The sequence below is a fragment of the Onthophagus taurus genome, chromosome 6 (assembly GCF_036711975.1).
Source record: "Onthophagus taurus isolate NC chromosome 6, IU_Otau_3.0, whole genome shotgun sequence".
Lineage (NCBI taxonomy): Eukaryota > Metazoa > Arthropoda > Insecta > Coleoptera > Scarabaeidae > Onthophagus > Onthophagus taurus.
The window spans coordinates 8,186,365-8,211,806 of record NC_091971.1 but is presented as its reverse complement, the minus strand read 5'-3'; the positions used below and the strand labels follow the sequence as shown (position 1 = coordinate 8,211,806).

Below are 25,442 nucleotides of genomic sequence, written 5' to 3'. Positions count from 1 at the left end.
TACGCTCAGCGCCGGTGCCGTCAGTAATTGTATTTTTCCATTATTGGTTGGCTCACGTGGTCGCCGCCGTTGGTAGCTTTTATTTTCGAGGTACCCGCAAAAGATTGCGCCCGATACCGATCTTTAATTACAAGAAATGAATATATGTCATTAATAACTTATCTTAAGATTTTTTTTAATCTCCTCCCTCCGTCGGTTCTTTGATCTTATCGCAACCTGTACGAAATGCCTGCCGCAGGTTATTACAAAAACATTAATAATTTATTCATAAACCTTTTATGTTGGGGACTTTTAATTTTTATTAAAGCATAATAGTAACATTTGACCTTCCAACAATTATAATGGAGGTCGGAATAACTTCTTGAGGAAGTCTCTAGTTCATCGAGTTTCGCGGAACTTGGAGGATATAAATAAATTTTCCGGCCCTAAGGGAATTAGTTTACGCTTTCATGAATATACATTCTTCGGTTCCTTTCACTGCCCTAATTCCCTTAACCTTATCCTCCGGTTTTAGTGGACTTCCCCGGAGCTTAATTTATTGAGACGTTTTAGCCGGAGTTGGTATACCTGGGAATACTTCAACGTCCGAAGCTTCTGCACAGTCTCTAGAACATACAAAATTTATAGAGGTTCTCCTAATACCTTGCTTTTTGCACTATAAATAATGCAAACATTCTTAGTTTAGAAAATAAATTTTAGAATCTCTTTTAGGTTTAAAGTGACAAAAGAATAACTTCTATTTCTCATATCATCAGATAAAATGTCCTTATCAGAAGTTACTATACGGTCAGCGACTTTCCTTAAACCACCACGAAGTCAGGTGAGTTCATATCGTTCGTAGAGTCGTTTTTCAGCCACGATTCCAATTACAGCGACCACAAGAGATTCCTGTCCGGGTTGGCATCCGCGTGGGTACTTGATGTCCGTTGTATTGCATAAGTCGATAATAATGAGGCAGATCTTGTACGAACGTCACAAAAGAAGTACTAGTATTACCGTGGTACGACACTAGGAAGGACACTCGAACCGAGAAATGAATCCTTGAAATAAGGGCTCCATCTTTTACAGCTGTCGAGATATGTATTTATGCAGAAAAACCACAAAAAAATTTCAAAAATTAAAAGAAAATTCGACTGCAATCTAATACTCTTAACCGAGGAAGCTTTTAAAGGAGACGAGGAACAAGCTAACGACGTGTTCTATAAAAAACGAATGCTTTTACTCTTCGTATTGTGCTGGTTTTAACAATAGTCCGGTCTGGTTAGAACCACAAAGGGCCGGTCAGCGTGTAATTTGAAAGTTGAGAAAAGTAGCGAAACAGGATACTATCCCAGGGCTTAAATAGCTGTTAGCCTACGGAACTACGTATAAAAGCACCCGAGGGAAGTATTTAGATCAACATAATAGTAGATGATTTGCTATAACGGAGCGGATATTAACCGATTATAGCGTAAAAGTTTTTGTATCAGACTTCGTTTACTACCTTTGTTGATCTTTTGGGAACGAAATTAGTGAGGACTTATTGCAAGTAATGGGATAATAGGAATACTGATGTTAAATAACAAAAAAAACGAACCAAAATGTTTATAAACAATAAGAATATTGTTGAATTTTAAAATCATTCAAAATAAATTTAATAATCTCTGTAATAAAATAGATGTATTTTTGCTTTTAGATAATAGATGGTGCTAAATTTAAATATTCCCCTGATTTTCTGGTTTTAATTTTACTACTGCCAACCAAATTTCTTTACTGTTTCGGTTTATTTAATTAATTCAAACTTATTTAATTTTGATTATAAATTAACTTTATATTATTAACTTTTATATTAACTTTGCGATCGTGCGGTTGGTAATGGAAAAGATTAAATGTCACTAAGTTTAAATAAAATACCTTTTTCTTTAATTTAAATTAATTACATTATATATTACTATTATATTCACTTTTTGTTATTAATTGTTAATTATTTATTTCTATGTTAATTGAGTTGCAACGTAATCTCAAAACTTAGACGTTTCCAAGATTTAGTACCTTTATTTTTTTTTCAATTGTACTATGAAATTGACAACCCCCATCGCAAGCAAATCATTTGAGGTTATGACGTTTTTATTTTCAAAGATAATTAATATTTTCCAATGAAAATGATTGGAAAACGAGATAAATTGACCGCAGACAAGATAAAAAACAGGTATAAGAAAAATCTTTTTCACTTTTAATAATGAAGTAAGTATTTTCAATTTCATTACCACTTAACCTCAAAAATAATTTTTATTTAGAAAACTACTGGGGTTTCGGTAGCAACAGCTGTATACAGTACAAAGGCGCTGTTTAAAGACGAAAGCTCTTCAAAATCATCACCCCATAAGACAGTTAATTCGCCAAAAACTAAATCAGTTGATGTTGATGATTTTGTGAAGAATGCTGAAAAGAAAAATCTATTAAAAAAACCTATTTGAGAAGAGAAAAGAGCATATTTCAAGGAGAAAAGGTATAGGATTACATAAAGGATGCAGATTTTATTTTAGTTAACATCTAAATCAGTGGATTATCATGATAATATGAATGCTAACCTTTTCAAAAAGTAGCCCATGGAGCAGTTGCTTCCTAATTTAGATATCAGTTTATTAATTCTCCTGGATGTCCTTTATCAGTCAAGATTAAAGAAAAAGCTTCCTAGCTTAATATTGCCTAAGAGAGAACTATAAAAAAATATTACTCAAATATAACTCATCATAAAAACATGTTGAAAGCAGAACTAAATTCACTCGCCAAATTATCCAAAAAAAGTTTATAAAACTGATGAATTTGCCAATGAATGGGGCCACAAAGTAGTTGGATTACCTCCATATAATTATCAATTCAATCCCATTGAAATGGTTCAAGCGAATTGCAAACAACATTACAATAAACATATAGGTAGAGATGAAGCACTATGTAAAGTGATATCAGAAGATTGTTCAAAATGTTAAACAAATTAAAATTTTAGTACATTATTAACTATATCATAAAATACAGTGTGTTCATTAATTATCCTACCCGACGTCATCCTTGCAAGTATGCAACCAATATCACAGCAATTGGTATTGTAATATGGTTGCATACTTGCAATGATGACGTCAGGTAGGATAATTAATTAACACAGTGTATATACCTAATATATTATAATCCAACTGCATGTTTTATTTATATAGATATGAAATATAAATTTTAAAAAAAATCGTATCTCAAGAACGAATTGAGATATCATCATGAAATAAAAAGCAATTTAAAGTTACTAAGTTGAATTAAGTTGTAAGGGATGTTTATAAATGAAAAGTAATAAAAAACAATTTCTTTCTAGTAATTTATTAAGTTATCTAGTTTAAAATGATACCCAAGCAGTACACGATCGTATAATGGTAATAATAATATGGCAAAACTTTATTGCACCTAATAACTAACTAAAGGAGAAGGGAATAACAAATAAAAGAAGAGAAAGAATAAAAATTAAAGTACATCGTGTGTAATCTCCTAACGAGTAACTGAGGAACAATTCACATCATTTCAAAAAACTCTACTAACAAATCAAATAAATTCTCGTTTAGATGAGGGGCTAACAGGCTAAATTACCCCTTGGCATAATGCTTATAACACTAAGAGGGGTGAACAAAAAATGCATCCCTACGGATTTGGTTTAGGTATACCTTAGTATTGATCATATATACGTTATGGTTTCTTTTTTTTCTTTACACATACACGCATTTATATATAATAATATTATATGTATATAAGTTTCTGCCGCTTAGCAAAACTATATTTCGGTGTACCCAACGGTTCTCTACACCCTATATAAAAGTTGCACTTTTATTTATTTTTATTTTTTTTATTTTCATAATTTCCGCGTACATATTTCATTTAAGTATTTATTATACTCTCTTTAAGAAGGTTAGGAACTCTGATCCAGCGTCTTTTCGGCAGGGTATCTGACGAAAAGGCTGTTATTATTATTATTTTCTGAAGGCACCCAGCCTCTCCACAAACTAAACTTTACATAAACGAAAAAGTGTTTAAGTTGAATCCAAAAATGAATTGTTGAGAGGCTGTTACGAAAAATTAGGAACCATTTATTGGTTGTTATAGTACAACAAATGCTGTAGAGTTCTAAATGTGACGTTCGTATGGCGTTCATGTATTAAGCAGACCATGTTTACCTATTATAGTTAATTGTGTGAAAGAAAAATAAACTATACAACTTAATCTTAAAAAAAGACTTAGACTTTTAAACATAAAAAAGACGAATAACATTTACAACAAATAATAATAAAAAACGGAGATCCCTGCGGTTTGAAGCGGGAATATAATTATGGAGGTCAGATGAAAGATGAGGTAGTTCATCTTTTATTTATGGCAACGTAACGTCGCGAGAAAACTTCATATTTAATCCTATCGTAACTAAATATATCAAAAACGTAAAACAAAACTTATGTACATTATAAAACTGTATATCAAATTTTTCAAAAATCACTTTAAATGAAGAAACAATATCGAGGAGCTATGTACACAATAATAACTTTTTAATGTAATTTTTAAATTTATCTTGTCCTAAGGGTTTTCAGACACCAAATACATTTAATACCAAATAGCTTTTTCTACTTAATTTAACGTTCCTTTATGTTAATGCAACATGTATGCATTAGATTTAATATCTACTATTTATTGTATTTCTTTTTTTACTATTTATACAAGGTAATAAATTAGGTTTAATCGAAAACAAATTACACAAATGTTTGGTGCTTATCATATTTCTTTGAAATAGTATACTTCATTTCTTAATTAACAACGTTTTACCCTATTCTTACTCAATATTTAACAATAACCGCTATTTTTCTTTCCCGTTTATAACAGGATTCTTCTATATACCTGTGCAACTATAAAGCTTTTTACATTCTCTCTTTTTTCCGTTTCGACAATACTCTTTATTTAGTTATCTCTTAAAAGCTAGAGAGCTTGAAATACAATACATGTATATGAAGCAATCTCTTTTTAACCAATCATAATGGAAGAACGAAGTCTACCCGTTCTTAACAAATAAGCTATTTTATTTATAAATGAATCTATCCCATCTCACTGAATTACACATAAATGATTAACTTATTACGCCGATGGAATAGACTAAAAACAAACGGTTCCGCAAAAACTTGGAAGATTATGTATCAGTTATTACTATGAAATGTTAAATCAAAAATGAAACTTAACACTATTTCCTGAATATTGTTACAAATACCTGAATCCAATATCACTGGTTCTGTCTACGACTAATTGTAGTTTGTGATGAAATCTGTATACAACTTGGCAAATCTACCTTGGTAAATCAAATATCAGAAGTTGTAGATTTTTTCACTAATTAAGCTGAGGTTGCTTATGGCTGAGATTATATCTACCTAAAACTGGCGCATTTGCCTTTCACTGGCCAAGATAGATTTGTCAAAGTAATTTGTATAAAAAAAATTAAAAGAAAAAAATCCCTGAAATATCATAAAACGAAAGAATTTGTACTTGTCTTGATAAACGGTATAACCTGAGAAATTTAAACGCGTATTTCTAACCGGTGATGATTGTTTTGAAACATTGCTTTCATTATTATTATACAACACTATTCGGAAGCATAACAATATATTTGGAAGCATCTATAAAAATAAGAAATACCTCGAAAAACGTTTTTAAAAATTCACTTACAAAAATATCGTCATAGGAAGGCAAAAACGCTTTGTACCATTTTCACCTGGATAGAATGTCATAAACGTCGTGAAATTAATGTCTGAATAATATGGATTAATCGTTAACAGAATGTCACCCGTATCTCTAATATTGACCCCAAACGTACGTAAATCCTTATTGTATATAGGTCTATGGCAGTTGAATCCACAAAAATGGAAGCCTTAAAATAAGAAGCTCTGGTAGTAATCTATGTGTTTAAAGTAAAATTGAAAAATATCTCTATCACAGTTACATATTATCAAAAAACGTAAATTTTTTACGTACGCCTGGAGCAACAAAAAATATACAATGTAATAAATACATCTGGCACATATTAAAAACCTCTAATAAGTAATATATGGTACAAATCTACGTAGTCATTTATTAAAAACACACAAATATAGACTTATATACCGTATACTGTAACACCCTTATTGTTATCTTCATTTTCATTTTTTTTAAGTTTAAAAGGTTACTAACGTACAATTAGTTAGTATGAGGTAGACGGATGGAATATTATCGTATAAATTGGTTGAGACTTCGATCGGATATCGGAAGTGTTGAGGTAGTTGGATGGATTCTTACTCCGTTCTTCTCCGATTACAAGATCTACTAATCACCAACTTTCACCGTTTCGGCTTCCCTCTCTTCATCTGAATACTCATCCTGTTCATCACCCGATGACTCTGCTTCCTCTTTCATATCTCTTTCATGGTCTTCGTTAATAACTAAATCACCTTCTCCTCTTCGTATCTCATCGTTTCTCTTCATAAACATATCTCCACCCATTGACGATTGTTGCATCTTCTCTAAAAACTGATGATTTTTACTCGCGTTTATTTGAGCTAATTTCGCAGCGTGCAACGCCGCCATCGCTTGCTCCTGCGATATCCCCGACATTCCAAATCCATTATCGGTCATAAATTGAAGGTATGTATCTAAAAGTGATGATCCCATTGAGTTATTTCCAACCAGAGGTCCTAAAGAGCCTGGATATGATGGTTCTTTAGATAAATTATGAGGAGAATCTATACTTTTTGCCGATAATGCTTGGCTAGAAGACATTGATTTTGCCAATTTCAACGGTGAATTTAGATGATTCATTGATTGCGGTAACCCATAATCATTGCTGTACCTCCCATGGGACATCGTGAGATCTTCTGGGTCGTTATCATCACAAATTGAACTCCCAGCTTCCGAAGGTGCTGTGGAATACGCACTTTTTGCGTCTAATTTTACGTCGGCCCTTCTAGGACCTGTCGGTGAAGCTCTGGCGCGTAATTCTGAAGGGCTCACTTTTATTCCCGCTTTTAATAATAACCTAAAACAAAAATGAATTTTAGTTTTAAAATAATTTTTTTTGTTTAAGATAACTTACTGGCTTGCGAGATTTGGATCAAACGGAGCTGGCATTGGAAGTACTGGAAGATCTTTCGTGCTTATTCCTCTGTGTTGCCTGGACATGTGGGAATGAAGAGAATTTCTTGACTTCGCTACAGTTCCGCATAACACACATCTGTATCCTGGACAAACCGTGTGTTTATCTTCAAGATGTGTGCGAAGAGTGTGAGCTGATCTGTAGATTTTCCCGCATTTTGGACATGGTCTAGGATCGGTTGCCCTAACTCTCATTACATCCATACCTCGACGTGCTATTAAAAATTAAAAATTTGTTACTTCACGTTTATATTTTGGGCTAAATACACCAATACGTAAATGTTCATTTTGAAAAGATTTGATTGAAATAAAAGAAATATCGTGTTATAAAATTTTTAATTCGAACAATCACTTAATGAATAAGTAGATATATTACAACTCAGATTGAAAACGTTCGTGTCTCTTTTATATACAATATGCAAACTTCTTTGGATGTAATAATGTTTACTTATTGACCGAATTCACTTAATTCTCAGTTACTCCACTTCATCTGTTTCATGATTTCCCATTGTCTCGAATGTTTCGCTCGCATGTGGTTTCTGACAGAATTGGGGTGGCTGAACTTCTTTCCGCACTCCGTAACGGGACAGAAAGGACTATCCCTGGGATAGTGTTCGTCGATGTGCAGCCTGGCAGCGTTGAGGGATGGAAGCACTTGGTCGCAAAGTGGGCATTCGTACTTGATGTTGACGATGTGCTGAGCCGAGGACACCTCCAGCTGGCTGTTAGTGCTCATCCTCTGTACCAACCCTATGGCACCTGGTCCGCCACCCCTGGCATCTGCAATGCCAAAGTCTCGCTGCTATAGCTGCACTTTTCATATATAAATTTATTTTAAAGGTCATAAGTGAGTGTATCATGTCTTTTTTTTTAGAAATTTGCTAATTTAACTTCCTTCTGATGACTTCTTCCTTCCTGAAATCACATCGATCCACACCTTATCGTACAACAATTGTTTCGTTAACTCAAAAATATTTATAAATCGGCTTTTTGTTTATTTCTCTTTGTTTATTTTATGATTATATAAGATTGTTAAATGTCACGCAAACCGTATGAGAAGAAAGTCATAAATACAATAAATTAAATCTGGTTTGGACATTAAGAATGTCGCATGGCCTAATTGGTTGAATGTCTAGCCCGAAATTCGCGATTACGTCAGCCCACTTTAACAGAAAAATAAAGAATGTTGCCGTCGTGATTCATTTACATACGCTAAAATCGCAGCGGCGATTTATTCAATGTGTGTTTGCGTATTGAGCGGCAAGTATATGCAAGTAAATGAGTAAGACCTTGTTAAATCTCTTATTGAGAAGAATGAACAATTCGCTTAGTCAAATTTTGTTTAGACGCAAGATTAGAATTAAAACCTATTAAAATAATGACATAGAAAATTGGCCGGAATTGACCGTCGGACAATTACAGTCCAATTTGGTCCAAATGAATAAATTCTAGTTGTTTAGATATAAAGAACTTTCTCATTTGTCCCGCATTTTAAATTTAGTCTTATAATTAATAATAGTTGAATCGAAGATTTTTGATAGAAAATTTCGACAATTTTCTTATTGAGCACATTAATCACTGGATTAGGATTAATACTAAACCAAGTTTATTAGCAATAAATTCCTCTTATCCCCAAAAAAGGAGTGACCGCTCTCTCCCCCTTCAAGAAACTGCGTTCGAATGTGGTGTAAGCAGGACACGGTGGCGCCTTCTGGTGTCCTCAATGATATTATCGGCAATTCCCTAGTAGAAGAGTCATGAAAAAAAGCAGATAAACGGCCGTTTTATATCATCCCGAAGTCGATAAGAAGATAGAGAAAGTTCGTGTTCGGGTGCTATAATTTTTTCCCCGGTTTTTATAGCTAGAATAAATACGATGAGAATTAGTGAGATTTTGTTTTTTAGTTAAATTTATCACACAAAATAGACCACTTAATGGAAGGTGATGCAAGACGAACGAAGTAATTACAAAACGTCGATAAGTTTCCTCCGGCGGCGTCGGCAATTCCGGGATAGCTCTCCTTCTTCTTGGAGATAGGAGTCGGGTTTAATTTTACCCGGACTCACTCACTATCGATTTCTTCCATTCCTGCCTACCGTCTGGAATACATCTTACCTCCTCTCCGATTGCCACCCCGTACCATCCCTTCCTTCGTTACGTACACATCGGCTTTTCCCGAAACGCGTTTCCTTGTTTTCCCACCCACCGAACCTATTTCCCCCTTAGATTTTCCCAAAGCACCCCTTCGGTTCGGTTCGGTTCCATTTCACCGCTCGACAATTATCAAATAGAACGTTATTGGTGCGTTCTAAACACGATTTTAGTGGGATACGAAATTCTGTTTAATGAGAGAATTAATATAAAAAATAATCGTTGCATGATTTCATCAATTTTCGTTCGGTGTTTTGGTTCGGTGGGCGATGATTAGGGGTGGTGGTGTCATGGTATCGTTGGTACCGGGTTGAGTGTAGGACGGCAATTAGTTTGTTATCGTTCGTTGATAATCTTTACGAGGGTTGTGTATAATTATGGTCTATTTCTAGCGGAACTTTGGGGTTAAATATTATTCATAACACTTTGTGTACTTTCAAAAGGAAGTAATGAATAAATTATAGCAGAGGAAATCCTTTAAAATTAATGCTATTATAAAGAGAAAGTTGTTTTCTTTCCGTATTTAATTCAATAAAACTAATAAAATTGGAGAAAGTTTTTTATAAAAATAATTAAATATGTATCAGCTATATAAAAAATCTCGTAAAGGTGGTGGTCATAAACAGGTTCATGACTTTTGAAATGCTCGCCGAAAAATCGTTACGAAGGACGTCAATGGCCCTTAGCAACTGTACCAACACCCCCTTTTTTTCCTTCAGGTAGAAATGAAGGCGCAGATGGCAAACGGTATTGTTCTCCTATTAACGATTAGCTGACTCACGTTCGAATAAAATTCAATGTCCTGTCGGGATTACAAATGACAAAAAAAGCGAGAAATATAGAGAATGAGAAAAGGGGATGAAATAAGAGGGTGGTTTTTTACCTGTTCCGCATGAAGGGACTAACTTCACCACCACCCACATTCTACGGGGCTATTTGAAGACGCTGGGGAATTGTTCGGAAATTATTAAACGAATCGAAGTGCGTGATAATCATTTTTAAGACGAATAAATTATTAAAAAAAAATAAAGTAATAAAACCGAACGACAATTTCCTGCTAAACATGCACTATCCATCGTGGTTACCTGGCTTTGTGATGTTTATGGTAATAATCGCGTGTTAAAAGAACATGAACGTGCTCGTGCGTGATTTCACACGAACCAGTACGAATATAGCTGAACCGATCATCAAGACTGGATTGTTACAAACTACCCTCAAGGGTAAAAATAAAAAAAAATACGAAATCGAGACCGAACTTAAAAATCAACTTTGCTTTTTTAAAAGGAACCGGACGTAATCAAAACCAACCACCCTCTCTTTCAACTTAGTTTTCGATCGACCCCCTTTTTAAAGGTTTGGGGCGAAAATCCCATTGTTTTATTTAATCCCTTCCACAACTCATCGAGTGCTTGCTTCAAATATTTCTTAAAATTTGACTAAAAATAACCTTCAAAATATAATATTACTCGGAGTCTGGTTAAGTTAAAGGAACCAAAGACCTCGTTTCGTTCCACTACCCGATTCCCATCCAGAATAGAACGAGGCATATCTATTGATTTATGTGTTCCGTCTGTACATGCGTTGTCTTGCTCTATCTTCTTAGCGAGTAAAAGATGGAACATGGAACTCTATGGGCGTGTAGGTGGAAAGGGGAGAGAGTCCTAGAGGGTGAGCTAAGCAGGAGGAAAAGGGGATCCTGGACGGTCCAGTAATCCTCTTATCTGCTCCGGGTTTTCGCCCTGGATGAAACTCCACACGATCGCCTTGTTTCAAAATCTAATTGTTCACATTGTTTAATATAGATTCAAATAATATAATTGATTCAAAAAAGATGACTTTTAAACCGCTGATTTCTTCTTTTCTTTATCCTAGAAATTCAGATCGATTCGATGGACTTGACCGAAAAGAGAAGGTTTCCCGCCTCCCACCCATTAAAAACTTTCCCGCAACGTAGTGGTTTCGGGCTCTCTAACTTTCGCAGGGGAAAAACTCGGGATAGTATGCCAAAAAAGAGAATAAGAATCGACGTTCGTGACTTTATGAAAAAAGGCCCCGATTATCTTCCCGTCAATATGTCGTTTCCCGCACCCATTTTCTACACGAAAAGCATATTTCATTGATGCCTACCGCAAAAGGGGGTTGTTATTAAACATACTCTCCGACACCGAGTGGGAGAAAAACACGTGGCTTATCTCTTACTTCAAAATGGGATCCTAATCAATGTTATTTTTCATAAATATATTCTTTTTCATTACGTATTGGTGTAGTAAAGTAAAATAAAATGTGAAAAATGATAACGAAACTCACCTCCAAAAGTATCCGGACTGCCTAATAACGATGGTCCGGGTAATACTCCAGGAATACCTAAAACATAAAACATAACAAGATTTAAAAAATAAATCTTCGCAGATTTAAAGAGATTTATTTCTTCAAACACACTGTCTATAAAAGTTTTCCCAAACAACTTTCGGCAATAAAACATTTGTACTTATCTTTTAACTTGTAAATACTAATTAAGACCATCAATGACTACTTGTTATTCTGAATATAAACAAGTTAAAACCATAAAACTGTATTCCTCTACGTCTTAATAAATTGATGTTTATCATCAAACTATACTTAATTTATTTCGATGGCTTATTAGATATGTAGATTTAAGTTTCGAAATATCAATTTAAATTTTTCTTCCTGTTCCCAATGACATATCATAAAATATTATTTCCAAATATTAGTATCAAATATAGAAATAAAAATACCTTGTAGATTTAGGAGTGATCCAGGAAATGCGGGCGGCCTGGCGGGATCTATCAAACCACCTCCATTTGTGCTAAATGGATGTTCTTCCATAACGGAATAATCTCCCATTTCAGTCTTTGTATCTCTTTCCTGGTCACTTGTTTGCGTATCATTGCTTTCTTCATTCTCTGATTGGTTACCATCTTCTTCCGTTTTCTGTAACATTTCAATTTGCGTTAGAAATTTACATACATCAACTTAAAAGCATTCATTCTTACTACCGTGGTGTGTATTGTGGGTCCTCCTTCTAGCGCTTGTCCTAAAAGAGATTCTTGTGTGTCTCCGTTATTTCCTCTTGGAGTATCGGCCCGTTCTGACGATTCTTCCAAATCTTCTGTGTCCGTTCGTCTTACACGTTTTGCTGGAGGTACTGTTAAATCGGACTCTTTTGTTGCTTCCGGTCGATCGTTTGCCCATGTTAATAGTGGTCGTGGAGGGCGCTAAAATTAATAAAAAATAACTGTAATATAACTATTTAGGATGTCTAAATTATTTTGATAAAGACAAAATATTTTTTTAAACCAAAATTTTTTCCTCGCACAACTATATCCAAACGAACGCAAAGACTTCAATTAGTGGGCTGAAACTGTATAGATCTCAACTTAGCCGACACTGCAGAGGCAATATTTCATGCCTACCAGAACAAGGAGGTTGATGTGATTGGGTTAGGTTGGGTTGAGTTACATCTAGGAGTGGAAGAAACATTATGAAGTGATGTCTAAAAATGGCGCAGAACTGTGTAAACTATGAAGTGTCTATAACTTTCTGACATCCCAGAAGAGCTTTCATTCAAGAGGTCTGGTTATAATTCAATATAACACCACGTCTGTCGATTCCTTGATACTAACTTTTTTTGCGAAGGATAGGAAAACGAATTAATATAAATTAAGAGATCAGAAAAAGATGTAACGTAAGATTTAAGAGAATACTTTTTCTTTATATACTTTGTAAATGCGTAAAATTAAAAAAAAGAATTTTAATAATCAGATCAATAACCATCCATAGTAACCATTTTAGTTTAGATGACTACTGGTGCCAAAGAGGACTTTTTTTATTTCTGGTAGCGTTCATAGAACGACGAAGCGATTCAATTTTCTCTGCTGTGAGTCGATTAAGTGAGCTGTCAAGAAAGTGCATAGTCATCAGAATAGCGCCCGGTAAGGTCGTGTTACCACGAGTCGATTTTGCCGCCTATTTTTCGGTTGGCCGACCAGCGTGTTTGTCTTAACGTGTCTTGTTTGGTAAATTGGTTGACGGAGTTTAGCTGTGCACGGCATCTTTAAACGCGACGGATGCAAACAACGATGAAAAATACAATGAAATGGGCGATTTTGATCTCGCACAATCTAGACGGTCGTTGTGCAAGTACCTAAAAATAGTTCTTACCTGTGAACTTCTTTGTTCGACCGGTTGGGACTTGTACTTGTTCTCCAGTTCGCTCAGACCGCGTATTTGTAGCATCTGGCATGCTTTTATAAATTCTTCTAAGTGGTCTTCACCGACGTGTACTTCACCGTTGTACATAAACCTGAAAAAGTAAAAATAGATTAAATTATAAATTAATACTTTTTAATTTGTTTAATGGCGTATTAATCACAAGTGTTGTTTTCACGCTAAGAAAGGCGTGGCTCACCTAGCTTTCTATAATGTAATGTGAATAATATGTAAATAACCGGCTCAGAGACCGATCTTTGCTGAGCTTAAAAAATAAGTGCTCATAATAACCAGAGGAAAATAACAAACAAGTCGTGTTTAAAACAAACCGTAATAAATAAGAGTGTTGAAGTATGAATTTTGTTTTGAAACAAATTTCTTTGCAAGTTAGATAATCTTTCGAGGTAGAAAACTGTGTGTTCTAAAATTTCAAAGTAGTTGCTAATTTGCGAATCCGTGCACGTTATTTTCGCGTACCACATCTTCTCGAATTATATATAGAACGTTCCCACATGCTCTCTCACGAATGTGAGTGTGGTAAAATGTACCATGATTTACTGTTATTCATTTCGTCTGAGACGGAGTATAATAATTTTAGATTTTTCGCAATTGTGTTAGTCATTTGCAACTTTTTGGTCGTTACGTATATTTCTTCGAATACTCATCCGAGAAATCATTACATACCAAATCATAAATAATACATACATTATAGCTATATCCATAAATATGACTAGACGAAAAAACACATCACGTCTAACCTTGATATTTAAGGTACGTAAGTATAATTAGATACCTGGCCCCCTATAATAACAACAACGTATAAATTACGCTCCAATGAAGAGAACATGTAGGATAATTATAAGATTAAGGACGCGTGATATACGATTCGACTACGACCACACTAAAACAAAACTCGGTGAGCAAAAAAATTCACGATTTGCATCTTTTCAATGTTAAATCGAAATTTATTTGATACTAGATGAATGTTAATGGAACTCTTTTCGTTGACATTTTATCCGGTAGAACCAATTTCGAACGGAGAGAAACATTCCGTTACGTGACAAGGCTCGATGTTTGAGAAAGTGCTTTAACTTCACGTACAGGAACAAGTTTTTGCTTTTGATTGATGCGTACAATTCGACTACCGTCAAGTAACAATACAGACTTTAAACTGATTGAAAATAGATAAATAAATTTAAAAAAAATTAATCTTACCGTAATAGATTATCCATATCCCTTTGTTTGACATCTCTAAGTATGATGATGGGATGCTGACAGGGATTTTCTTTAAGAAGCTGCTTAAAGTAGGGGCTACAGGCTGATAAAACGACCTTGTGGGCAGTGAAGGAGCAGCCATCACAGGCTAAGGTGACATCCACGAAGTCTTCCTCGTCCCTGAGATGTCGGAACGAGGAAATCATAGAAGTAGGGTAATCGTTCCATCGCAGAGCATATTGTTGCTCTGGGGAGGTGTCGCCCCCCATTGGGCACTGTGATGGGGCTATCTCTACGCCAATCTTTAAGCCGTTAGTCGATCACGTAGAAGAGCCCCTCGGCTCTACGTCTGCTTCCACTCGAAGCGAAATCTTCACCGATCGACACGTTAAAAAGTCTTCATTAAACTTCAGGACGAGTTTTGTCCTTCTTCGGGATGATTTACCTAGAATCGAAACAAAAAACGTGAGGGAAGACGCTCGTTATTATTTAATTCTTGACGCGGTAATGAGCAGAATTCAATGTCAAGATGTCCGCCCGTACGAAATAAATTGAATAATTTAAGACGATCAGGACAATTTAACCGCACGGCTGGGTCGAATAGGACGAACAACACAATACATCTGCCTACAAATCTGCACGGACACTTTTAATTATCAATTCTTTGTAGCGCGTAATTACGTCCGTTCTTATTTCGGCTAATGTATTTCAACGAAATAACCGGGAAATACATTAAATTCCTCTTTCCATACAGATTTGAATCATCCACATACGCGCAAGCATAATTGCAATAAAACGTGGCCGTAAACAATTTCGAATTCATTACCAATAAAAGATAATTGAGTGGAATAAAAGATTTTCGTAACGGGATTCTTTTTTTCCCAGTGGACGTTTATCGGTGATATTCGCGGATACAGTTATGAACGGCGGACGTAAAGTCAACCGGGGAATCTCGAAATAATTAATGTCCGATCGGTTGAAATAACGCTTAATTGGCGGACACGGGCAACCTACATTCGGACAACCTGACACTCAAATTCGACAAACACCGCAATTGCGTGTACCGGTTTTCTGGTCGCGAAATTTTGTTCTACCAACAACGTGTCAAATTCTCTGATTTATTTACCCTAATTATACAGCAGGTTGAATTTGACCGCGATATTATTGCGTGGTTTTGTTTGTTATTAGTATGATTATAAGACTATTTGACGAGTTATTGTTTCCCTATAACTTAATATAATTCTTGTAGAATGTTTTCATCTGCGCATTTCTACCACTTTTCTAATTCTTGTAAACATAGCTTAATAGTACAGGCATTAGGTAGTTTTGCAAAGGAAAAGTTTTGCAAAGGAAAAGTTTTGCTTGGAAAAAGGTGAGCCGCACATTTCTCAAGACGGCTAAACCCGAATGATTCTAGTTCTAGATCTTGTGTTAGTTCTAGTGATAGTGCTAGTGTAAAATTAGAACTAATACTAGATGGAAAAATAGAAACATTCGGGTTTAGCCACACGTCTCTCAAGACGGCTAAACCCGAATGATTTTAGTTTTAAGTCTTGTGTGTGAGTTCTAGTGATAGTGTTAGTGTAAAACTAGAACTAACACCAGACCGAGAACTAAAAACATTCGGGTTTAGCCCCACGTCTCTCAAGACGGCTAAACCCGAATGATTCTAGTTCTAAGTCTGGTGTTAGTTTCAGTGATAGTGCTAGTACAAAACTAGAACTAACACTAGACTTAGAACTAGAAACATTCGGGTTTAGCCGCACGTCTCTCAAGACGGCTAAACCCGAACGATTCTAGTTCTAGGTCTTGTGTGTGAGTTCTAGTGATAGTGCTAGTGTAAAACTAGAACTAACACCAAACCGAGAACTAGAAACATTCGGGTTTCACCGCACGTCTCTCAAGACGGCTAAACCCGAATAATTCTAGTTCTAGGTCTGGTGTTAGTTTTAGTGATAATGCTAGTGCAAAACTAGAACTAACACTAGAACTAGAAAGTATCATAGAAACCACGGCGTACCTACTTACTTTGTCCCACATAATTTGACATTACAGTAAAACCTCGGTATATCGGATCAATAAAGGGAACGCAGTGGCCGTTATAGCTCAATAAAAATAACTATATTTATATAAAACATTTCCTGTTCTAGATCTAGTGTTAGTTCTAGTTGTAATTCAATAAAGATATACAACATAGTGATATCTTATGCTAACTAACGCTTCCTACCACTGTCGCTAGAACTAACATTAAACCTAGAACCAGAAACATTCAGGTTTAGCCGTCTTAAGAGACGCTAGGTCTAGTGTTAGTCTACTTTTATTTGTTATTCAGCGCTAGATTGTTGTATATTTTTATTGAGCTATAACGGACACTGCGTTCCCTTTATTGATCCGATATATCGTGGTTTTACTGTAATGCCAAAGTATGTGGGACAAAGTAAGTAGGTACGCCGTGTTTTCGATGAAAATATATTTTTGTATATTGCAGCTTAAGTGAAATTCACTGTGTAAAAAAATCAGTTTAATTACTTTAATTACTAATTACAGTAATCTCAAGAAAAACAACATAGAAGCAACGTTAAATCAATTAACCAAGTTCCCACACATGTGTTTTTAAAGTAAAATTAAATATATCTAATAATTGCAGTTATAATAAAAACTACGTCTCAAAACATCTTGTACGTTACGTTACTCGTTAATTACAAAGAAAATAAAAAAAGGTGGAAGCGGAAAATATAAAGTAATGGTTTCCCATGGTGTGAACAATACAACATACAATTTTTGAGTACACACAAATTTTAGAGTGGTACGATATGAATAATAACACTTTATAATAGTAATTATTTCTAATTATCTCACAAAGCAAGAGCAATTAACACTAATAGCAACCTACAGCATTCCTCTATTTAGAGGCATGGCTCTTTGTTTAGAAATTGTTGGTTACATGCTGAAGCCATATGTTATTATGTGCAGTGAATAATTTAATTCACATAAAAAGCGGGATGTTCTCTTTTTAATTGGCAGTTGTGAATTTGAATAAAAAACTTTATAGTAAAAAAAAATACACACAAAGAGATGATTTAATTAAAAGTATGTGTTGAAATTTAATACCGAATAGTTTAAAACGTCGAAATATAAATGGTACAAGTACAATTGTTGCTCAGCCAAAAATATCCATGTTTCTAACGTCCCGAATTAACAAATCCATTCTAATTGTATAATTGTGTACCTTGTATACATATGCAATTTGCGAAAAAATATTTTAGGTGTTTGTATTTGTTCAATGTAGAAAGCTAAAAATTTGCGTAAAACAAATTGTATACCGTGTGGTTCAAAAATTGTGAGAAACGAGTTGTGCTTTAAATTTAACATTTTTGTTTTATTTTGATTTGCAGTGTAATTCTAACGTTTATTTATTCAATTATCTATGTCATAATTGATTGAAATTGTCCTAAAAAAGCCCCCGGAATTATCCTTTGTTTTTTTGTCCAAAAATACAGTATAAACACAAATTAAGATGAGTGCGAGAAATAATTGTTAAGATTTTGCGAAATGTTTAGCTGTAACTACAAGGCCAACGGCAAGTATAACAACATTAATTACCATGAATATTTGTTTTCGAATTAGTAAAAACTACGCTTGCAATTAAGAGGATTACCAACTTATTTTTATCGGTTTCTTTTTTTGGGTTCTTACGTAAGCGAACGATTACAACCATTGCGTATCCGGTTTACCATATATACGTTAATGCGAAGGCGGAAATCCGAAAAGAGTGAAAAAAAATCGACTTTTCGTGTTCTCAATTAATAACGGTTTCTTTCATCCGTTCGTTTATTATTTAGCATTTAGGGAAAAAATTATTTTTTCAATTCGGTAATCTTTAAACTTGGTTTTCCGGTTAGTGATTATTGTACTCAGAAAATGTGCGACATATATTCTCAAGGCCAGTAAACACTTCATTTATACATCGGGTATGAACTGCCAAATATTTTTTGTTCCAATAAAAAAAATAAAAGAGTCAGCTAATAAAAGCGCAAAAATAAATAGAAACGCTTTAAAGTGACACATTACGATGTGCAGGTGCTATTTTTATTTAAACTGTACATTTTATTGCCTATTGACCACGATAGTTTCCTATACATTCTTAATGGTGTATAATAAACGGGCGATAACGGCTTAACCAATAGTTACACGTTAAAATCACCGAAGATAATAAACAAAAAATTTTTATTGAAGTGCAATAGACAACGGGGAAATATTTATAGACACATAATTACTTTGATATTTATCATTATATAATTAAACAAAAAAAAGAAGGAAAAAAGAATCATTACCAAATTTATTGGCTGCTTACTTTTATAGCATTATTAAATTAATCATAAAATACCAACGAGAAATTTCGCGTAGTTATGACGTATTAACTATTATTGGAAAGTACTTGTACGATACATATAATAAGAAACGTGTTGGCCTCAAAACACCAATACATATACCAATATTTAAAATTTTCTTCAAAATAAAATCGACTAACCAAGATTAACTTTTCATTATTTGCTGATTCATTAATTTACCATATCAAAAATAAACACATCGAAATGAATAAGCATGATAATTATTTAATTGTTTTCAGTTATTATAGCTGTTGTGTTATTGTGGTACTTCCCTGAAGTTTGAAATCATTTTTCAAAAACTATAATGTAATCTTTACCATAACACAAGATTAATGAAATCATTAGAATGAGTAGTATGTTTATAAGTTTATTATACACATTTTACATAGCAAGAAATACTCTCGATCTTTTTCCTAAATATTTTTATGACCAAACCTATCATGTTTTATATATCACTTTAAACAGGAATTGATAGAATTGTTGCTCAAAGTAAAGTTTTGATATTAAAAATTTTGTATTGATGTATTTGTACAGGTTATGTCTAAAAGTTGTTCTCAAAAGGCTATTTTGGGAAAGACACATTTATAGGATACTGAGACTGGGCGGTGTAAGTGCTCGTGGTAATAGACAAAGCGTATAGATCAATCCACAACTTAAAAAACGTCTGTGATCTCCCCACAAAACACAAGTCACAACACAAGAATTAAAGGCTACGGAGAAAAATGTTTTATACCTAAATTGTTTATAATGAATCAAAAAGACGTTATCCATAACCATATTCTAGTTAGAAGCTGCAATTCCCCAAAGTATCAAAATTGCATATTTTCATTATTAAAGATAACCATAACACAAAAACTAAAGGCTATGGAGAAACATGTTTTATGTTAATTTTATTTAGAACAATCCAAATATATATTATGGATTGTATATCAGAACAAGTTTAATTGTAACTGCATTCTTGTTGGAAAGTGGAATGCCCAAAATATCAAAATTGTATGTTTTCGTTGTTAAAGATGGCCATAACACAAGAATAAAGGCTATGGAGAAGAATGTTTTGTATCAAATTTACTTATAATGAACTAAATATACATTATGCATAACCAGATCAAGTTTAATTATAACTGCATTCTAGTTAGAAAACGGAGTGTCCGAAATATCTAAATTGCCTGTTTTCATTACTAAAGATGGCCATAACACAAGAAGTAAAGGCTATGGAGAGAAATGTTTTGTATCAAATTTATTTATAACGAACCAAATATAGTTAATCCATAACCAGATCAAGTTTAATTGTAACTGCATTCTAGTTAGAAAGTGGAATGCCCAAAATATCAAAATTGCATGTTTTCGTTATTATAGATAGCCATAACACAAGAACTAAAGGCTATGGAGAAAAATGTTTTATGACAAATTTGTTTGTAATGAACCAAATATACATAATCCATAACCAGATCAAGTTTAATCGTAACTGCATTGTAATTAGAAAGTAGAATGCCTAAAAAATCAAAATTGCATGTTTTCATTACTAAAAATGGCCATAACACAAGAAGTAAAGGCTATGGAGAGAAATGTTTTGTATCAAATTTACTTATAATGAACTAAATATACATTATGCATAACCAGATCAAGTTTAATTATAACTGCATTCTAGTTAGAAAACGGAGTGTCCGAAATATCTAAATTGCCTGTTTTCATTACTAAAGATGGCCATAACACAAGAAGTAAAGGCTATGGAGAGAAATGTTTTGTATCAAATTTATTTATAACGAACCAAATATAGATAATCCATAACCAGATCAAGTTTAATTGTAACTGCATTCTAGTTAGAAAGTAGAATGCCTAAAATATCAAAATTGCATGTTTTCGTTATTATAGATAGCCATAACACAAGAACTAAAGGCTATGGAGAAAACTGTTTTATGACAAATTTGTTTGTAATGAACCAAATATACATAATCCATAACCAGATCAAGTTTAATCGTAACTGTATTGTAAAGTAGAATGCCCAAAAAATCAAAATTGCATGTTTTTGTTATTAAAGATGGCCACAACACAGAACTAAAGGCTATGGAGAAAAATGTTTTATGCCAAATTTATTTATAACGAACCAAATATAAAGAATCCATAACCAGATCAAGTTTAATTGTAACTGAATTCTAGTTAGAAAGTGGAATGCCCAAAATATCATAATTGCATGTTTTCGTTATTAAAGATGGTCATAACACAAGAACTAAAGGCTATGGAGAAAAATGTTTTATGCCAAATTTATTTATAACGAACCAAATATAGATAATCCATAACCAGATCAAGTTTAATTGTAACTTTCTAGCTAGAAAGTAGAATGCCCAAAATATTTGCATGTTTTCATTACTAAAGATGGCCATAACACGAGAACTAAAGGCTATGGAGAAAAATGTTTTGAATCAAATTTATTTATAATGAACCAAATATACATAATGCATAACCAGATCAAGTTTAACTGCATTCTAGTGAGAAAGCAGAATGCCCAAAATATCAAAATTGCATGTTTTTGTTATTACACATGGTCATAACACAACTACAGGCAATGGATAAAAATGTTTTGTAACAAATTTGTTTATAATGAACCAAAAGTCTATAGCTAGATTAAGCCCAAATATGATGTCTCTAGTGAGACGAAGAAAATCTCCAAAATATTAAAATCGCTGATTGTCGTGAGTAAATACACTAATAACTCAAAAATTAAAAGTGATGGAGTATTATATTGTACATATAAATAGTTTATTATGAACCAACAAATCTAATTCATAAACAGATTTAGCTTAAATAATATATATTATCATTTGGAACATGCAGTTTCCAAGCATCCTATTATGGTATTATATTATAATATATAATGTGAACCATTACAATACGATTATATAAAAGAGATTTGCTTGGTAAGATTTTTAAAGAAATATCATCATGTTAAGAAATTAGAAAAAAGGTTTCTGTTAGTTAATGTTATTATAGGTCAGCAATTGTTAGTGTTTATTATTTTGATTTGATTGTAAATGTTAGTACAGTAAAAGTGCAAACGTAGTGAGACTAACGATAAAAACTTATAATCATTTGAAATTGTGTCTACACAAAGTTATTTCGCCCTGAATGTTTAATGATTTAAAAATAGTTTACTTTATAGGTACAATTCAAAAGAGAAAAATTAAGAAGATTAATGGTAAATAAATAAAAAATTTACCGTAACCTTTAAAGTCCATGCGTAGCGGGAGCGCACAAAGTCATAACGTGACCTTTTAAACGTCGCGCCTTCCGAGATGAAAATTTTCAGGCGTGAGAAAGCGAAATCGGGAGATGTTTTTTTGAAGCTCGGGGGTAGGCCGGACGCGCACTGAGGCCTAGGATCTAGCAGGAGGCGGCAAACGCAAAATCAATAAGCCGGTAAAAATTAGCGGAGGGTGGACAATGGCGCAATGGCAAAAATTGGGGGGGAATGCGCGAAAATAGAAAAAGTGAGCGCGTTAAAAACTAGCGGTGCGCGCACGGACCGCGTCCGGGGGCCGAACCGACCGAAAAAAAGAAGAAAAAGTCCATCCGTGATTGGTTACCGATAATTGCAAAATCAATACGAACAGAAAACCGATTTAAAACTTTAATCATCTTTACAACAATCTTAAAAAAATTCAAAATAATAAAGCGAACTCACTCCAAAAATCTTTCTTTACTTTTCCTTCAAGAACTGGAATGAGTATCACCGATGTATCGTTATTTGTTCCAAAATTGTCCTTTCCATCACTTTTAATCTCACAATAAGAAAAAAAAAGTCCTGAAGATGTTCACTTTGATTCACACGAAATCAAAATAAATTTCTTATTATGTATTAATAGTTTTAATTTCTTTTTACTTAATTTAAACCAAGAAAATAAACTTAATGAAATAATAATACTTTGCGAAAAAAAATTAACACGCGATTAAGAGCAAAAACGTACACGTGCGTAATTTTGTACGAGAGGACGCGAACGCGATCAGCGTCGTACGCGGTCGAAGACAGAACTACAATGAGAGCGAGGTGCAGGTTGCAATTGTTTCGGGCACAATCACCGAATGAGCGAAGCGGTGCGCGCGAGAGAGTGAGAACGAAACAACTCGGCTCGGCCGTCTTCGATGCGTGCGGAACACTTGCGCGTCGGACGAGACTGCTTGCTTCGCCTACCACGATTTGGGCCGTACTTACTTTTCGGTGGCACTTGCCATCATGGCTGCCAACCGAGGACATCCTAGGGACCCCTACGGTTATACCCTTATGTATAAGTAGAGGTGGTGTGAGTTAACTCGAACTCACGGTGCGCTTCATTCCGCTCAGCGCAGATTTGAAGTATCCCTCAATGTTGAACAGATCCGTATTAATTAATTTGTAATTTAATTTCTTCTAATTTTTCTGTTGTTTCTTGGAATTCATATTTCTTACTACACTTTATGGTTAATTGTACATAAACAAAATCGTAAATAAAAGTTGTGAAAAGAAATTTAATGCCATCAAGAGTGGAATTAAACTTAATGTTTTAATAAAATTTACCCAAATAACGATTTGTAATTAAATCTTTATGAAACCCGTTCTGCTACTTTAGTGACCTATAATTTATTCGGCATGCCACGTTACTAACCAATAGAAAAGTGGATACTACACATTGCAGGCGTGGCTACGACAGGTAACTTTTAATACCAAACCGTAACCTTTGTGGATATTTTTTTGCTGAAACTTTATACAAAGAAGTAAGTATTTAAGGGCACTCTCAGTACTTTTAACCGGCTTTCACATTTCAAACCTGTTTCTAAACATTTAAGTTTAAACGAAGCACCGCAGTCTACTTTTGTTTACTACTTCCTTTTAGTCAGTATTCAAAACGAACAAAGAGAGCAAGTGCTTCTAGGATTTCTAGGTACAGCATTTTTCGTTCTGGTATTTGTCTAGGTATGTAGGTGTATTGAATGATTTTTTCACAAAGAAAAAATTTTCTACTAAACTAAAATCACACCAATTTAGATCTTACCTTGAATCTCGTATAAATAAAGAGTTTTTCAAAAATCCTTTCTGAAATTTTTTCTGTCACCGAAAAGAAAGACAGACGACACTAAGCTTTATAAATTCGTATATTACGTGTAAAGACGGAAAGAATGAGACGTCGCGGCGCTGTTCGCGATATTAACACGACGTCGTCAATCGCTTCCGGCGAAATCGGAATCTCCTCCGCTCGTGTGTCCGCTTGCGACGGACTCAATTCGTGACATGGCGTACCAGTGGCGTAACAGCGAAGCGCACCCCGCCACCGACGCCGTCGCCACCCCTTCGGCGTCCCGATGCCGCCACCGATGGTAAATGCGTTGCGCGAGTACTCTTCCGCCTTCACTTACGTACCCTCCCTCAAAACCATCACCCTCCGAATTCACCCCGCCCAACCCTTCCCCCATCGCACGTCGAACGGCTATCCCAGTTCCGCTCAAAACAAACCGTATCGATTAGCGTAGACTCTCTCGATATGACGACGTCATACAGAAAGTTACATTTAAAGCACCCATACTTAATTAAAAAAAGAAAAAAATTATCTAAGTTTAGCAAAAACAAGATAATTTGAAACGACCCAACTTGAAAAACTTTTCCTGTTCAGATAACTACACCGAAAGAAAAGAACTTTAGGAATATCTCCCACTACACATATATTTTGTGGTGGCATAATCACGGAAAATCTTTGGGAGAAAAGCTTCGGGTAAATGGGTTTTCAAAGCCCGATGACGCCGTAGGCGTAGGGCCTGATCTTTCGGTTCATTGTCCATTCCGCGAGGCGCACCGTTCAATACGAAAGTCATCGGAATGGACGGAAAGGCTGGGGAAAAAGGGCGAGGGAGGTTACGCCTCTTGCTTGGTGATTGAACTGCAGAGAGCAAAATAAAAATCACGGTCCGAGAAAATCGATAATCGGAGCCGGTCCTCGCCCGGTTCTTCTTTATCGGCGTAATTCCGTGTTGAAAGTGAACGTGTGACGACTTTAGGACGAGGAAGATACGACGATGACAACGCCCTAAACTGCGTAAACTTGATTCCTATTTAAGAATTTTGATATTTTTAATTTAGTCTTTAAATCTTCGGATTAATGAAATGAAGGAATTTTGAAGGAAACGATTCTTAAAGGTTTCAAGACATTTTTCAAATATATTCAGGAATTACTTAATTTTTCAGTATTCTTAAATATTTCCAGAACCTTTTAGGTATTTCCAGAAGTATACAAAAGATTTCCAAGGATATCAAACAT

The 25,442-nt window shown here is 34.4% G+C and overlaps 1 protein-coding gene and 1 long non-coding RNA gene across 6 annotated transcripts; one reads left to right on the top strand and one right to left on the bottom strand.

Moving 5' to 3' along the window:
- The first annotated feature begins 2,067 nt into the window (after positions 1-2,067).
- LOC111428020 (uncharacterized) lies at positions 2,068-3,343 on the top strand. The gene is made up of 2 exons (XR_002708026.2): positions 2,068-2,223; positions 2,277-3,343. It is a non-coding gene; the product is annotated as an uncharacterized lncRNA (long non-coding RNA).
- On the bottom strand, positions 3,330-24,360 carry LOC111428018 (BTB/POZ-zinc finger protein abrupt). 5 transcript variants are annotated; one of them, XM_023063416.2, is made up of 8 exons: positions 24,186-24,360; positions 14,771-15,215; positions 13,508-13,649; positions 12,340-12,561; positions 12,082-12,277; positions 11,633-11,689; positions 7,115-7,388; positions 3,330-7,057 (listed from the first exon to the last, which is right to left on the bottom strand). In XM_023063416.2, exons 2-8 carry the CDS (start codon positions 15,037-15,039, stop codon positions 6,349-6,351), a joined length of 1,869 nt encoding a protein of 622 aa, XP_022919184.1. In that variant the 5' UTR covers positions 15,040-15,215; positions 24,186-24,360; the 3' UTR covers positions 3,330-6,348. The 5 variants fall into 5 exon arrangements, with proteins under 5 accessions (XP_022919184.1, XP_022919182.1, XP_022919185.1 ...); XM_023063414.2 differs by lacking the exon at positions 24,186-24,360 and adding an exon at positions 22,841-23,325; XM_023063417.2 differs by lacking the exon at positions 24,186-24,360 and adding an exon at positions 22,841-23,325 and having other exon boundaries at positions 12,343-12,561.
- Positions 24,361-25,442: the final 1,082 nt, after the last annotated feature.

Bases quoted from the DNA above. Each gene is read 5' to 3' on its own strand.
- LOC111428018 (XM_023063416.2), bottom strand. From the start codon at position 15,039: ATGGGGGGCGACACCTCCCCAGAGCAACAATATGCTCTGCGATGGAAC. The intron at 12,278-12,339 runs GTAAGAATGAAT...GAAATGTTACAG, and splicing joins CCACAATACACACCACGGTA to AAAACGGAAGAAGATGGTAA. The intron at 11,690-12,081 runs GTATTTTTATTT...TTTATGTTTTAG, and splicing joins ATCACTCCTAAATCTACAAG to GTATTCCTGGAGTATTACCC.